Source organism: Sitodiplosis mosellana, unplaced genomic scaffold, assembly GCF_009176505.1.
Source record: "Sitodiplosis mosellana isolate CC-2019 unplaced genomic scaffold, AAFC_SMos_1.0 Smas_scaffold_6226, whole genome shotgun sequence".
Taxonomy (NCBI): domain Eukaryota; kingdom Metazoa; phylum Arthropoda; class Insecta; order Diptera; family Cecidomyiidae; genus Sitodiplosis; species Sitodiplosis mosellana.
In genome coordinates this window covers 19770910-19786244 of record NW_022601467.1, presented here as the reverse complement: position 1 = coordinate 19786244, position 15335 = coordinate 19770910, and the positions used below count along the sequence as shown (strand labels likewise).

Below are 15335 nucleotides of genomic sequence, written 5' to 3'. Positions count from 1 at the left end.
GTGCGTTGAAGGTTTTACTTGGAAATTTTTACTGATGCGTCTCCTGCACTATTTGTTCAGAAAAAATTCATTTCGATCATGGATTTGTTTGGCGGAATTGTAGATTAATTTTAAAATGAGAATCGCTCATCAAATATTTTCGAAAAATGCGTTTCATTTTAGAGGAAATGGTCGTGAAAGCCAAGCGGTTTTCTGCCATGACAAATGTACTACACTGTGGACGAAGTATTCGCTTGGTAGAGAGTTTGTCGCACTGTGAACCGTCTCCACTTTTGTGTTTGTACGCTTCTTTTCGCTATGATAATATGAACCAAATGTATGCCATGAAATTTCTTATGAAAATATTCAAAGCAATTCTCTTTAGGTCGATTTGGTTTTTTGATGAAAAATTAATTTTATCAAAATCGCATCGAAAATCCAATGGAGCAACTTTACACAATGGGCCAAATTCGCCTCATTCTGTTGACACATTCGCTTTGACATGTTTGATATTGGCTTTGATTTTTGATTTTTTTTTCTCTTCATCATTGACAAACAGAGCAAATGCTTCATGATTTTGTTCACATTTTTGGGTCGATTCATGTGACCGTTGCTCGTTGTGCTTTTCTTCGTCTTGCAAATTGTTGCGCTTGAAACAATCGCATTCGTTTTCGATGTCATTTACAAAACATAAAAATGCTCATGAAATTATTGATTTAGACAACATTTCTTCCAACAACAGCAGTCGAAAAACAGCATAGGCTTTGCATTGAGACAATGAGCGTCTTTTTGTCGAAAAAAAAAGTGTGCAATGAAGGCAATAAATCCTTCGTAAACCTATCGGCTTGTTTTGTTCAAAGAATTGCTTATTAGACGCTTCCTAGTAACTAACCGACAAAACCGAAGCATTTTCAAAAAGACGCTACGGATTGCATTTTGTTTGAAATGTTTAAAAAAACACCAGATATACTTTTTCGGGAACAATTAGTTGTGATTCATCGGATGCATGCTGATATTATATGGATCTGTGTATGCGTGTGTTTCGTTGCGTTCATGATGCGAAAAACAACCAATGTGTAAGGCAGAGAGAGAGATTGAGAGAGAGAGAAAAAGGTTTATAGAGAATATGGGAATGAGCGTGTTGTATGAGAAACGGTCGAAAAAAGAGAAGCCATCGACAAATTAAAAAGAAGGAGATGTGATGACGAGAGAACGAAAGGTAACATTTTGGAATCGGCATTTTCCCAGTAAAATTCAACAATGTTTGATGGAGTTGGCTTTTTTTTTCTCTCTTCTCGATCTGAAGAGGTGTACAAACGTAAGCAATGAGAGACGCACACAGAGAGAGAGATCGAAAATGGGAAAGCTGAAAAAAAGAGCGGCAACGGCAAAAATAGTAATAATAAGCATACATAAACAACCCTAAACGAAATGAATAGAATATGTTTGATCTTAGGAGTCGAACAACGAGACCATATTGTACGGAAATTCATGCACATTGAATGCACCGCCGTGTAGTGGAAAGAGGCATTGGGATTTTGTGTGTTTGCAGTGTTCGACATATATGCATGTACGTTGTGCGATTAATGGCAGCGTTCACACACAAAATCGGCAAAAGGCAAATAATACGAATGAGAAGGCCCAGGAATTAAAAAAACACGCATAGTACGTAGCATTATATAAGTATATACGTAGAGCAGAGAGAATTGAAGGTAGCAGAGAAAAAAAAATACTCATAACATATACACACGGAGAGAGAGAGAGAGAGTGAGTGAGAGACCTACCAAACAAACGAATGTCGCATCTGTTCTTACAGCACACTGAACGCACAAGAATTTCTCTCTCTTTCGCTGCATGCATATGTGTGCTGTTGATTCCGTTAAATAAAAGAGGGAAGCCAAAGAATAACAAAAGGAGCACGAATATGCTCTTTGAATATTTTTTGTCCGTTGAACGAATGAAACACTTTTTCTCCTTCCTCTTCTTCTTCTCATCGGCATCAATGTTTTCGAAAAACAAAATAAAAATTGTATGTTTTGCACGAAGGAAAAAAAAATGTCGTTTTGTTTTAAGCCATTTTTCTTTATTGAGTTGAAAAATTGAACATTCACAAAAATTACAATTTTAGTTAGTAGTTTAAATTTTAAATATTTCAATAGCTGGAGAAAAAAAATATGTGTGTGTCTGTTTTTTTTTGTTGTATCGGTGTTTGCACACCACAATTTTTAACATAAAAATATGAATTCAATAGTTTGTCTCTGTTTCATATGTACTAACTATCTTATCGCTAGCAGGATTTGTCACGCTGTTTATTGTTGAAAGAAAATCCTTGGAATTTTTGCACCAAATCCATTGTTTTTGTTGTTTTTCTTCTTCTCCTTCGTATTCGTCGATTTGAAGCCTACTACACATGAAAACCATCACTTAATGAGCCTATGCGTGACAAGCGCGCCAAAAAGCGGCTTTGCACCAAACAAACTGCTCATCAAACGATGCAATGCATCGACAAAGTCAATTCGGCATCATCCTCAATGAAACCAATAACAAATAAATTATTTACGATTTTACATCAACAATATACCCTGAATTCTCGTTTTTTTTTTCGGCTGAAAATAAATTATTCTCTCCATTCCTCGCTTTCTCTCTCAATATGTTCAAATAATTTAAAATAAAAAAAGAAATTATTCCTAAAATGTAGCATATTTTACTATATATTATATTCTGTTGACTTGCGTTCGGATAAAATAAATAATTGAAAGAAAAAAAAGCGTTAGGGGGAAGAAAAAAAGAATTATGAATTGTAACAATAACGCGCGTCTAAGTGATAACGACGTAAACAACCATATTTTTTTCGTTTCTCTGCCAAACAAACTGTGACCGGTTCGTAGCGATTTTTCGTGTTGAGAAAAACCGATCTAAACGACCGCAAATTTTGATTACAGGTACTTGTGAAGTTTTGCAATGTTTCAAGTACTTACACTTTTTTCTCTCCTTCAAACATTTTCGTTCTATGCGTAAACCGTTTGTTTTTTTTTGCTTCTCTCTTGGGTTCTGTTCTGCTTTTTTTTCTCTATGTTTTTCTCATTCTTTACAAGAAAAAAAATATACACATTCGACAAGCGACTTACAAAAATCACATCATGACTCTTTTGCATGCGATATTCGATAAAAACAAACAAATCCATTGTAAAACACTCACATGCAAGTGAATGATGGAACTGAATTTATCGTTTTATCAGCATCAGAAAATGCGGCTAGTTTTGTGCTATTTTTTTTTCATACTCGCTCACAACGTTTTGTTTGATGAGAAGAAATTAAAAAAAAAACATAGCAAAACACTTTAGACGTGATTCGTTAACTACTAATATTGTATCATTAATACACCTAATGCCTAAGCTAGAATAAAAGAAGAAAAACAAATGATTGTGTGTGTATTGCTTTGAGTTTTTTGGAATTATAGCTGCAACTGGCTATGCTATATGTTCTCTATCGATTAAATTAAATTAATGCATCTACAAATTACGTTGGGAAATTTTGCTTCGTTTTTTTTATCTGCTTTCGGTTGACGAACGGAACGGAATCTATGTATTGTTAGGCCATCATTTCTCATACGCATTAAAATGATATATTTTCTAATATTCTATCTAATTGCTAATTTTTTCTCTATTTATTGTCGAAATCCACCTCTTACGACGATTGGACCAACAGTCTAAGGCTAAAGCCATGAATTATTGCACTTCCGGCCAGTTCTTATCACAAATCCTAACTACAAATCTATTCACCTATTGACTTATATCGAATATTTCATTTATTTTAATCCATATTTCTTGTTGTTGTTGTTATTGCACGATTAATATACAAAAGTTGTACGCGTTTGCACGTCCATTTTAACGATTAACCTATTGCTTAGTTTATTTTTAGCCAGTTTTTAATTGGCAAATTGCACCATTTTCGACCATTTTATAGAGTTTTTTTTTACAGCATATAATTTATTTGTAATTTCAGCCGGCAACGGCATAGAACGCATAGAAAACAAAACAATAAACAATTCATATAGCTCGTGCCGAATTTTCAGCAAATGTACAGCATTTCTAATCTAGAGGCTCATTTCCTTCAGTTCAAATAATGTACATTGCATTTAAAGAGCGTCATTCGTCGTACACACAAAAAAGAATGGAAGGAAGAAAACGGTTTTAGAGAGCGTCGTTTGTGCACGCATCTGGCGATCCATTGATTCGAGAGTGAAAGATGTTCTCGTTGTTGCAAAACTAATCTTGTGCTGCGTTGCATTTCTTAGATGCAGGAAAAACTTTTCGACACTTCGTTTTGTGCTCATCGTGTCAGGAAAACGAAAGATTAAATGTTCTTCTTCTTTGAAGCCGAAGCCAAAAAAAAACTTAAAATAGTAATTATTTACCTAACGATATGATTAAATGGAATTCATAGTCTAGTTTCTATTTAGAATAATACAATGGCAGTGTGTTTGATTTATATATACGATTCGTTTACCCTCATCTCCACTTACGTCGCACATTTAATTGTTGTCGTTTAACTTGCGAATATTTTTGAATAGGACTGAATGAGTTTCGATACTTTCGGCGCCCGATTCGGCATTATATTCACCATCACTTTCAGATGACATGCCGCTGCTGTATCGATCGTCATCGGACGATGAATAAATGCGCACCTTTACCGAATCATCTTTGTTTGCTGGTATGGTTTTCGGAATGAAATCGATGAGTTGTGCGGTTGGCACGGTCGCACTTATCGGAGCCGAAATCATTGGTTTGGTGATGGTTCGCGAGCCAATCTTAGCCGATGACACCGAATTCCGGTCACTCTCCGAGTTTTCTTTGATATCTTGCATGCGATGCAAATAGCGTTGCCGCCAATCTCGATCGTTGCCACTTAATGCCGCCTTGCTCGTTGACGGTTCCGGTGGTGCCGTTTTATCCATTTTGAAATTGAAACGCGCATACAGATTTTTCTTTTGCACACGTGATTCATTCGAATCGGCACTGATGTAACCGTAGTCCATTTCGGAACGGCTCGGTTTTTGCACCATGTCTGAGGAACTGGATGAAGGTGAACGTGATAAAACTTCAATCGATTGCTTTTCGCTCGACGCCGTTGTAATGCTATCATCACATGTGCTCATCGATGCAATGCCATCATCACGATCCGTTGGGTCGGAGAATGTGGCCGTTTTTTCCACCAAATCATATTCACCGCGCACTTCTGGCTTTCCCGGTGCTGATGCGTTGCCATTGTGGAATTTCGATGTGGCCATATTCACAAACTTTTTCCAAGCATGCTTCAAATCTTTTGACTTCTTCACACGATCACGAATGCCCAATGCAATTTGCATGCCGTTCGTTGGTGGCGAAATGTCTACGTGAAACACTTTTGTTGGTGCCATTTGATTCAATTGCGGATTGAATGTGCTCGTATCGTTGGCCAATTCAGAAATCAAATGTTTTGTGTTGTCGATGATCTCGGTGGACAAATCCAAATCTTTGAGCCGCAATGATTTCGATGAAATAATTTCAATTTTATCCAAATCCTCGGCAGCACCAAAATGATTATTTAAATTGGCCTCTTGATTCAAATTCGATTTGTAGTAGAATTTCGTGCTGCCCGTTTTCAATGTGCTAGTGTCACTGTTACAATCGGATTGCTGTTCGGCACGCAACGAATGCACATCGCTCAAATTCATGTAGTTCGGATTATTATTTTGCAATTCGCTGGCGCGTCTCGCTTCTAAATTGTATACACCCGAGCATTTTGACGTTTTTCGCACTTGTGAGTAGGCTTGTTTCAGTGAATTTTGCCCCGAATGCGGTTGGGTATCTGAAACGCCGGTGATATCAGTGCTCTCACTGGTGCTACTACTGCTCAACGACTCGCTTATCAAATTCATTTCATCTTCAATGCTCGCAACATTTTGCTTTTTCTTATCTTTCGCGCCATCGCCAATATCGTTGTTGCTCTTTTTATTTTTGTTATTATTGACCAAATCATCTTTGGGCGGTGCGAACAATTTCTGTGCAATTTTCTCGTTATTTTTATTGTTGACTGGCATCTCGTAAATATTGTTCGAATCGAGTGGTATGATGTCGGGCGGTAGAATCTTTTTCATGTTTTTATCAAGCGTCGTTTGACGCTGTCGTTTCGAATGGCGCGCTTCGAGTGTCAACAGACGTCCATCGTATTCATTCTCATTCAAACCGGGCCGTTGTTTAAGATTCTTTTGATTTTTCGCTTCATAAATTTCTCTCAAGCTACTGAAACTTTTCTCCAAATCATTATTATTCATCAATGCTCCGATTTCCGATAGGTAATTTCCTAAACTGTTGCTCTTGAACGATCCCGATGACCGTAACACCACTTGGCTCTCATTGTTATTGTTAAAGTAGCTCATATCTGGCAACGATGATAGATTCGAATCGATAAGTTCCTTGGTTGAAATCGATTTACCGCGATGATTGGCATTCTCATTGGCTTTGCACTGTCGATTCGGCCAATCGTTTATGTTTCGTTGATTGTTGGGAATGTTTTGAAATCGATCGGATGGCAGCTTGGGTGTGTTATTGAATTTTTTCGGTTTGCGATCCAATGTGTCCGGTTCGAATTGATCGCTATCGGTGGAAACTTCTTCGTCAGTTGGCTCGTGTTCAACTTCGATGGTCATGCTCCCATGAAATGGCGTGTTGTATTTGATGCGTGGCTCACGTGATGCTTCTGATGATCGGCTCGATTGCAAATAGGCTTTTGATACGCTGCCAATGTCCTCGTAAATTGATGGTGGCTTCGGCTTCTTCGGAAAGTTCCGAATAACTTTCATTGGATCGCCGTCTTTGCGATAGCCTTCGACCCGATCATAAACGGTATTACCAATTTCAACCTCTTCCTCAAGTGGCAATGCCGAACTCAACGATGGACTCGGTTGACTGCTCATATCCGAGCTATTGTTGGAATGTGGCGTAAATGAATTACGAATCATTTTGTTTGTATTTGTGCGTTCCAAACTATCAGTTTCATAGTCAACAATCAGATAATGTGGTGATTTTCGATGATAAATCGGTGAATCGGGTTGATATTGTTTGCGACCCAATGTGCCACTGTTGTAGTCCGGTGGCGGAATTAATGTTTCATCATTTTCATACGAATTGAAGCGTTTGCGTGAATATGTGCTGCTTGGATCATCATAATCGGGTGTGGGTACATTCAAATGGCCATAAATTGGATTTGGTGTTGGATTTGCTTGGCGCTGTGGATAGTCTTTTGCAATTGCCTCATAAATCATATCCGGTACATTTTGTAAGTTCTTTGCCATATTTTCTTGAATCAATTGCGCCGGATTGGCGTACTGATCCAGGACATCGATTCGTTTCTTGGACGATGATTGCCGTGATTGGCTTGAATTACGACCCGATTTGCTTCGGTGTGACAACGATGGCGAATTGAGTATGAATTGTGGATTATTATAAATTTCGCTGCCCAACAACGACATGCCATTGTAAATGTCTGTATTTTCCAACATATTGGCAGCCTTTATTGGAATTGAACTAGAGTTTGCATTTGTATTCTTTGTAACATTTTTATTGTTATTGGTTTCAACGTTAACATCTGACTTGTATACTGGTGCCGGTCGATCTGGCTGTGGTCTCGTTGGCTGATTGTCTTTCTTCAAATGCGAAATAATTTTTGGTGCTGTCGATGGAATTGGCGGTGCCTTACGTTTCTTTGAACTCTTACTGCCCAAACTATTCGCTTTGACCGTATCACTCTCCGAACTAGAGCCACTATCGTTCAGTTTGGCACCCGATGACGGGCAACTATTGACTTCTATCGTACTAATGACTGTTGCTTCAACCTTTTCAATCGTTTGTACAGTTTCATCTTCTTCCTCCAAAATGCTGTTCTCATGCTTCGATACACCTTCCAACCATTTGCGAATGCTATTTCGCTTTTCGCCGCAATTCTTGCAATTCGTGCCGGCTTTCTCATTCGCACAACCCGAACAACCAACGCATGCTTTTTTATCCCCTTTATTCACATTCTGTTGCACCAATGATTTCGAGCAATTGGCTGCGTTTGCATACATATTCAGATGCTCTTCGGGTATCATTGTTAACGACGGTTGAAAACGTTTTGTTGCCATTTTATATTTCGCCAATGTGATAACCTCACGGATTTTTGACAAAAATTCCACGGCTGCCGGCGGAGGAGACTACAAAAATACAGAGAAAGAGAAGAAAAAATTCCGGTTCAAAACTATTCATTTCAAATACATTTTTTTTTGTTCACATTGATCATACCATTAGGAGATGCGGTTCAAAGTATGCTGGATTGAAGTATAGCTTTTTTCGCATTGTGCCACTAACAATAGCCTTCATATTTTCTAATTTATCCTCAGTTGTCATGTCTTCAATAATCGATACGTTCTCCTCAGGTAGGCATTCGGTTTCTTGCGTCGGACTCGGTGCTGTGTTCTCGTTGCCATCGCGTGCCTGTGTGTTCAACGAATTGTGTGAATGTGCCGCATTCTGCATCTAAAATGGGGAAAACTATCGGATTAGATTGCTGCTTATATTTGTTATTCTCAATTCTGTATTGCCCTTCTTTTTCTCTTCTTTTTGGTTTAAAATCTACGTTTTCGTTTCGATTTTGTCTTTTGGTTTTTTGTCTTTTGGGTTTTTTACTTCTTTTTTTTCGGTTATATTCGATTTATGTTGTTCCAAATACAAAATTGTCAATACTTTTAGGCAAAGAAAAAAAAAACTTACATTTATTAACAATTCATGCGTTAGATGTTCTTCACCACACTCCGAGTTCGAGTTCGACATGTCGCTAATAAATCCCGAATTATCGCTTAAATTCGGATAGTGTTTCAATAGTGGATTGCTTTTGATAACACCTTGTTCCTCATTTCCAAGCCCATTCAATGACATATTCCGATTCAAGTTTTTGTGTCGATCGGGCAAAACGCTGCCCGTAATCGAACCGGATGATCGATCATAGCTGCTGCGATTGAAACCATTGCCAAATGTTACTTCATCGTTTTGTTGATATTCTGATTTACGTTGTGGACCATCGTTGTCATTGTCATTGCCGGACGCACGGGTTTTATACCGTTTCACATGAATGTACAGGAACACCGACGCCACATAGATCAAACCAAGAATCAAGCTGCACACCGCAATCAGAATATACTCCTTCGCCGATAGGCCATTTATCGACGCGAGTGTGCTCGAAGTGGATTCTGATTGGAAAGACACTTCCGTCACATCTACAAAATGAAAGAGAGCCATAAATTAGAAAACGATTTTCATTTCCAAAATGAAAGGTATTTTCTTTTGTTTCCAAGTTTGGTTTTTTTCTTTCACCAAATCAGAAGTAAATGTTTATAATCAAATTAAGACAAAAAAATCCCTTTTAAAATTGTTTGCATATACAATGCGACTGATAACAATCATCGTTCATTGGAAAAAATGAAATAAATAGCATTGGCGAACGTTGAACCGCCTTATAACGCCTTGCCAACGTATTGCATTATGATTTGTGCGATTTGATCGAGCGAAAGTCAATGGTTTTTCACGTTTTGCATCCGAATATTCAGTTGAAGTTTTTCGTTTTGTTTGTTTACATTTTTCTGCTTCGTTAAGATTATCATCGTTTTGCTTTCGCGCGCGCATCTAAATGGACATACCGCTTGCCATATTATTTGAAATTTGACATCACGTTTTACACGTCTTGATCTTGGTCGTTTCGTATCGTGTTGCATCTCAATCGAAAATGCGACACTTTTTCCTCGATTAATTGGTATGGATCCGGTTTTTGAGAGAGGTGAACACTTGAAATATTAGTGATAAAATAACATTTGATTAACAACAACAACAACATTCATGTGCAATGTTCGAAATTATCTTTTATCAATTTCATCGATCAAAATTTCGCGTTGCTTTGGCGCACGACTGACACTTGCTTATATAAAACAAAATTTTCTGCCAAATGATAATAATCGACAATTGATTATTATTCAAGTAGCTGACTGCCGTCGAGTGGAAGGAAAAATACTGCTCACCTTCCAAATTGAAATAATAAGAAATTGTGCAAACGTAACAATTTCGGTTCGGTTTGTAAACTGTTCGGCAAATTGATCCTCATTTCTTGGTCGGAAATTCTTGGAAGAATGTCAAATTTTCGAAAAATGCTAAAACTCTTGGAGCACACACACAAACACGATATGTTGAAATGCGGCTGAAGCGCTTTTGTCGAAATGCCGCCTCAATTGAAATCGCACCAAAAGTACGTCGCACACATATGCTTTGCCACTGTGTGTAGGTGTGTGAGTGTATTTTGTTTTGTTTTTATTTCGCTCATTAACAATCGTCAATTTAGGAATGTGAAAAACCTGCGGCAGTGTGAATAGATCATTGTGTGGCGTGTGCATTTGAATTTTTGATGCGCGGTATGTGAAAAGAGTCAGCCGCGATGACACATCTCCGTGCGCGCTTTTTTTTTCATCATTGCATTGCGTTTTAAGGTTTCAATTTATGGTTTTCGCCACCATGTCGATTGATGCTGTTGCATGAAATTTACACAAAATTCACACGTTGATAATGAACTGTCTATTGCAGCTAAGTGTGCGCATCGTATCGAGAAAGAAAAAAAGCCACGAGATGAAAAACAGAAAAAGAAAAACAAATGCCAGCGCCAACTGCAAGTACTTAAACGTAAAAAAAAACAATGCCAGCCAAAGATTTCTACACAAATCAATGTCGGTAAATATGGTAGCAATGACACATCGCACACAGTGGCTGAGGTGAGGTGCACATGAGCAACAACAAAAGTGAAATCCAATATGTGTTTTCTTCTCCGTGCGCGAAAATCGAATTGAACCATTTGTTTGGGAATCTGATGAATAAAGAACGTGTTGGCTGCCATGGCTGCTCGCTTCGTATTGTTTTTGTGCAATTCGTTAGTTGGCAGTTGTTTTGTTTCAATTTTCCATTCGTGTATTTGTAACAATTGTTGTTGAGTTTTTAATTGATTAAAAATGTTGTTAAGTCTTTTTATTTTCTCCCTCTCCGTCTCTCTCTCTCTCTCTCTCTCTCTCTCCCTATCTATGTTTCAGGTGCATCTCAACTGGATATGAATTCTTTTCTTTGCTTCTCATTTGCAATTTGAAGTTTAAAATTCCGATTTTGAGACGCAATCGATTATTCTCTCTCTCACACACTCTCAGTTAATACCGTCCAAATAGATGCGTGCACTTTGGATAAATGATGGTGATTTACGAATCATTTGCATGCACTTCGAGGCGTATTCGACGGTGATTCTGCGATGTAGATCAGACTTGCAGGCGAAATAGTAAAAATCATTATTTATTTTGTGTGTTCGTTTGCATTCCATTTTATTTATCTCTGGAAATTGCCATTCGCATCGTCGTCGCTGCACTGACCGCTCCAAAATAAATGGTAAACGAGAAGCGAACCTTATTATTCTCTCTATCTCTCTCTCTCTGCTGCTCTCGAATTAAGGCGATCGATGAGCTGAAACAAGTCCATGTATGTGGCATTGAATGACCAGCTCATCCCGTTATAATTGTGAATAGTAGATGCAGTTACTCTGTTTCTCTTCGTGTGTTGTTGTTTTTTTTTTTGCTTTAAATTCGTGTTGCAGATATTTCGATTTAAATGCAGTTCGCGCTCGTTGTTGAGCACATTGAATGTCCGTTACATGTTCGTGTGGACATATTTAGCCCAGCACCGAGACAGATAAAGAGCGAGTCGCGCTTGGATCATCATCTGGTTTTGTGCAGTCTCGGCCGAGCGCTCGATAAATCGATCTTTATACACAATTTGAGTAATAATGTCGTTGTCGTCGTCATCGACGTCGGTCATACTTACTGTTAATATGTTTAATCGGCATTCCAGCAACGCGAAACGCAACGCACGGTGTGAAGATGTTTTGTGCAGGTTTCACCGATTTGATAGCGGCCCGATCTGGAACAATAAATTTTCATGTTAATTGGAATAGCTGAAAGTAGCCAAACGGCGAGCAATAGACATCAAAGCAAAGAGAAAAACATCAACAACAAATGGCGACGCAACCACATTAACACTCAGACAGTGCAATACACAGTTGAAAGCAGAGGCTTTGTTTCACATATATGCATCTAAGAGTGGGTGGACATATGAAAAGCGAACCATTTCCAGTTTATCTACCATTTTGCTGGGCGCATTCAAAACAACACACAAATATTATGTATTTATTTAAATTGTGATGATTTCAGTTTATGATCATTATTCTGGTTGGTTTTTTTTTCTTTCACATCATTTGAAATTTGCATATTTTCCGTTTATTGCACTATCATCATCTAACCGGTGCTATGTAATCCTCTCAATTATTTATTACACAAGCTGAGACAGAAGGAGTCGTAAATTTGATGCTTCTCTCTCTCTCTCTCTCTAGCCCCGGTTGCAATTTATGTAGCAGGAAATGTGAAAACGTTGCGCGATCGCATGCGAGCTCTCAAAAACAACAAATTCACATTGCCCAAAAATGGTTCGACGTCGAAAAATTTAATGTGTTGGAATTGTTCAGATTGGATTTACAATTTACCTGTTATATCATTATCGATGCCGATAATTGTTTCGACTGATTGTGGCGTCGTTGCCGCCGCCATATCACGACACATTAGATGCACCAGAACCAAACGGCCCTGCATCTTAAACCGCAAATCCGATTCGCCCAGCCACTGCAAATAACAAATTGTGCAAAAGCAAAAAAATGTAAATTAACCATTCAAACGTATTCCGATCGGTGGTTTGTTATCTTGGCAAATGTTCGTTGCCAGCCCTTTTTCTTCTTCAAATATATTTTACGAAATAGCTTGAGCTTCATTGAAACGAGCTATTTGCCATTCGACAGTAGTCGAATCAATCGGCTTGGCAAATAGAAAATATTCATCGTGTTTTTTTTCTTCTGCTTCTTACCTGCAAAAATGTTCTGCCTTCATCGCGAAATAAACGAAACGGAACATCTAAATCGATCGCATTACGTAATTCCGTCCATCCACTTGTTGTTAGATACTGCGCTCCAGATACCGCACATATTGGCGCTTTAATACCTACAATATTCCACAACGAAAACATACAAACGAATTAGAGATGCAATTGTAAACCAAATCGAGGAACATTCGATCTGCAAACATTTTTTTTTGGTTCCGATCGCAACCACAACGGCAATTGCAGCCACTGCAGCAGCAGCATCAGCATCGGCGGTAGTTGCAGTATGTTTTCGTTGTTAGTGCTGCTGCTGCCAAATCGAAGATTTATTTCTTTACACACATTTAAAGAGATAATGGGCACAACCCAGTCGAACTGATTGTATCGACGAATTAATTTGCAAGCAAACAAATAGCATGAAACAAGTAATTGAAGTGAATCGTTGTGCTTTCGCTTGAACGCTCGATCGCTAAAGAGCCAACGAATTGACAGTATCGAATTGATGATTGGCGAAATGTGATTTTTATTGAAATTTCAAGGAGCACATCAAATGAAATGGATGATATGATCCATTGAGAAGAGTTTTCGAAAGAAAATATATTCTGAAATGGACTGAAACACTGGCAAGAAATATGAAAAATGAGTTGTCTTACTGGAAACTATTGAGAGAACTAAAAAAAAGCACTCATGTTACAACGATGTTCTACTTCAAGTATCAATTCCAGAAATTATGAAACTGCAAAGCAGTTGTCCGGTATGAAAAACAGGAAAACATACATCAAGAACATTATGTGCACGATGTCAAAATGTGATGGAATTACTTGACTACCGTAGCAAATTTATTATTCCATACGAAACCATGTTCGAAATGTAGAAGATTTCATATTTTCGTTTTTTTTAAATGATTTTTCTCTTTCACGCATTTCGGTTGGTCAGTGAAACTTCAAAGAAGAATCGATTTATAAATCTCGTGTGAAGATGGCTTTTTTTTATTGCCATTTATTAAAACATGATATTCGCTTTCGCAGGAAATATTACTTATTTAAGAATCGGTAAACATATTAAAATATGAGGAAAACAAAGTTATGGAAAATTATGACCAAAAAAGCGCCAGCGATAAAAGATGACAACAAAAAAACTCATCTAAAAACACAAAATCATAGCGGAATAATGAAATGGTCGAAAGAAAGAAGCGACAAAAAGCCAAGGTGGAAAATCATTCGCTATTAATGTTTCAGAGAAATGGCACGCGATTGAAGCAAACACACTGAGAAGAAAGACAACAACCGACGATAAGCTGTAAATATTAAGGTAAATATTAGAAAATGCAACAATAAAATGAAAACAAACATCGATTTGATTGCTAACGGACTGAGAATGGTCGAGCACGACGACAAGTAGCCGTGAATAAATTAATGCAGAGACTCGCAAAGAATTAAGCGCTTATTTTCAAATTAATTAGCATTTTTTTTTCTTTGTGTTGGACAGTTTTATTGGTTCCGGGCGTTGGTTCACCGCGTGTTTTGTTTAACCTACTGAATAAGACACTTCAGACCAATTAAACCGTATTTTTTCTTCTTTTTCGTGAAGAAGACATTTTTTTCCATCGATATCAAAATAATTTCACCGCAATTGATCGGCATTAAAAGCGAACAGACAGATATACTAGAATCGCACCCATTTGAAAATCGTACGCGCTATATGTGTATCCAAAATATCTATAGGCTTAATAAATCAAACGATTCACAATAAGAAATAAAGAAATAAAAAAAAGAAGAAACTCTTCGCACCAAACCATTGAAAATCAATCGAATTGTTCGCTAGATAATCGCAATGTGGGTCAATCGGCTTGGTTAACTGTTCTGGAGACAAAAGTTCTTTCAAAACGGCGTTTTTGTATGGAAAAAAGATTTGTGCGATTAAATAACGCAAAACAAACACCGATGATCAACCGCATGAGCCGTATGTCTACGTAACAGTCGCACTCTGCTCTATCTGTTCTAATTCTGTCTGTTTGATATTCATTTGAGCTGCTATCAAAAAAACAGCTGTAGTCATAAATATTGGATCATAGATGAAGAAAAAGGGAGAGAGAGCAGAAGAAACTATCGCTAAAAAAATAGTTGGTGCGGTTTGTTTTTATGCAAATATCATTATTGAATTTATAGTTCGCAGATTTCAATTCAAATGTTAATGCCACTCTGATGCCCGTTACCGTTGAAAGCGTCCATCTCAGCCTTCGAATCCTTATCGACGAAAATTCATCTTAATTGTGTGGCCAAATTTTGTGACTGAGAGAGAGAGAGAGAGAGAGAGAGAGAGAGAGAGAGAGAGAGAGAG

At 37.8% G+C, this 15335-nt stretch overlaps 1 protein-coding gene across 2 annotated transcripts in view; it reads right to left on the bottom strand.

The window, feature by feature from the left end:
* Nucleotides 1-2055: 2055 nt before the first annotated feature.
* The window catches only part of LOC129578772 (uncharacterized), a 63741-nt gene continuing 50461 nt past the window's right edge, over nucleotides 2056-15335 (bottom strand). For both annotated transcript variants that reach the window (XM_055467856.1, XM_055467857.1), the window contains 6 exons: nucleotides 12984-13117; nucleotides 12610-12745; nucleotides 11895-11990; nucleotides 8769-9271; nucleotides 8301-8534; nucleotides 2056-8212 (listed from right to left, as the gene is read on the bottom strand). In XM_055467856.1, coding sequence (XP_055323831.1) covers nucleotides 4514-8212; nucleotides 8301-8534; nucleotides 8769-9271; nucleotides 11895-11990; nucleotides 12610-12745; nucleotides 12984-13117 — 4802 coding nt within the window. In that variant the 3' untranslated portion in view covers nucleotides 2056-4513. The remainder of the gene's footprint in view (nucleotides 8213-8300; nucleotides 8535-8768; nucleotides 9272-11894; nucleotides 11991-12609; nucleotides 12746-12983; nucleotides 13118-15335) is intronic.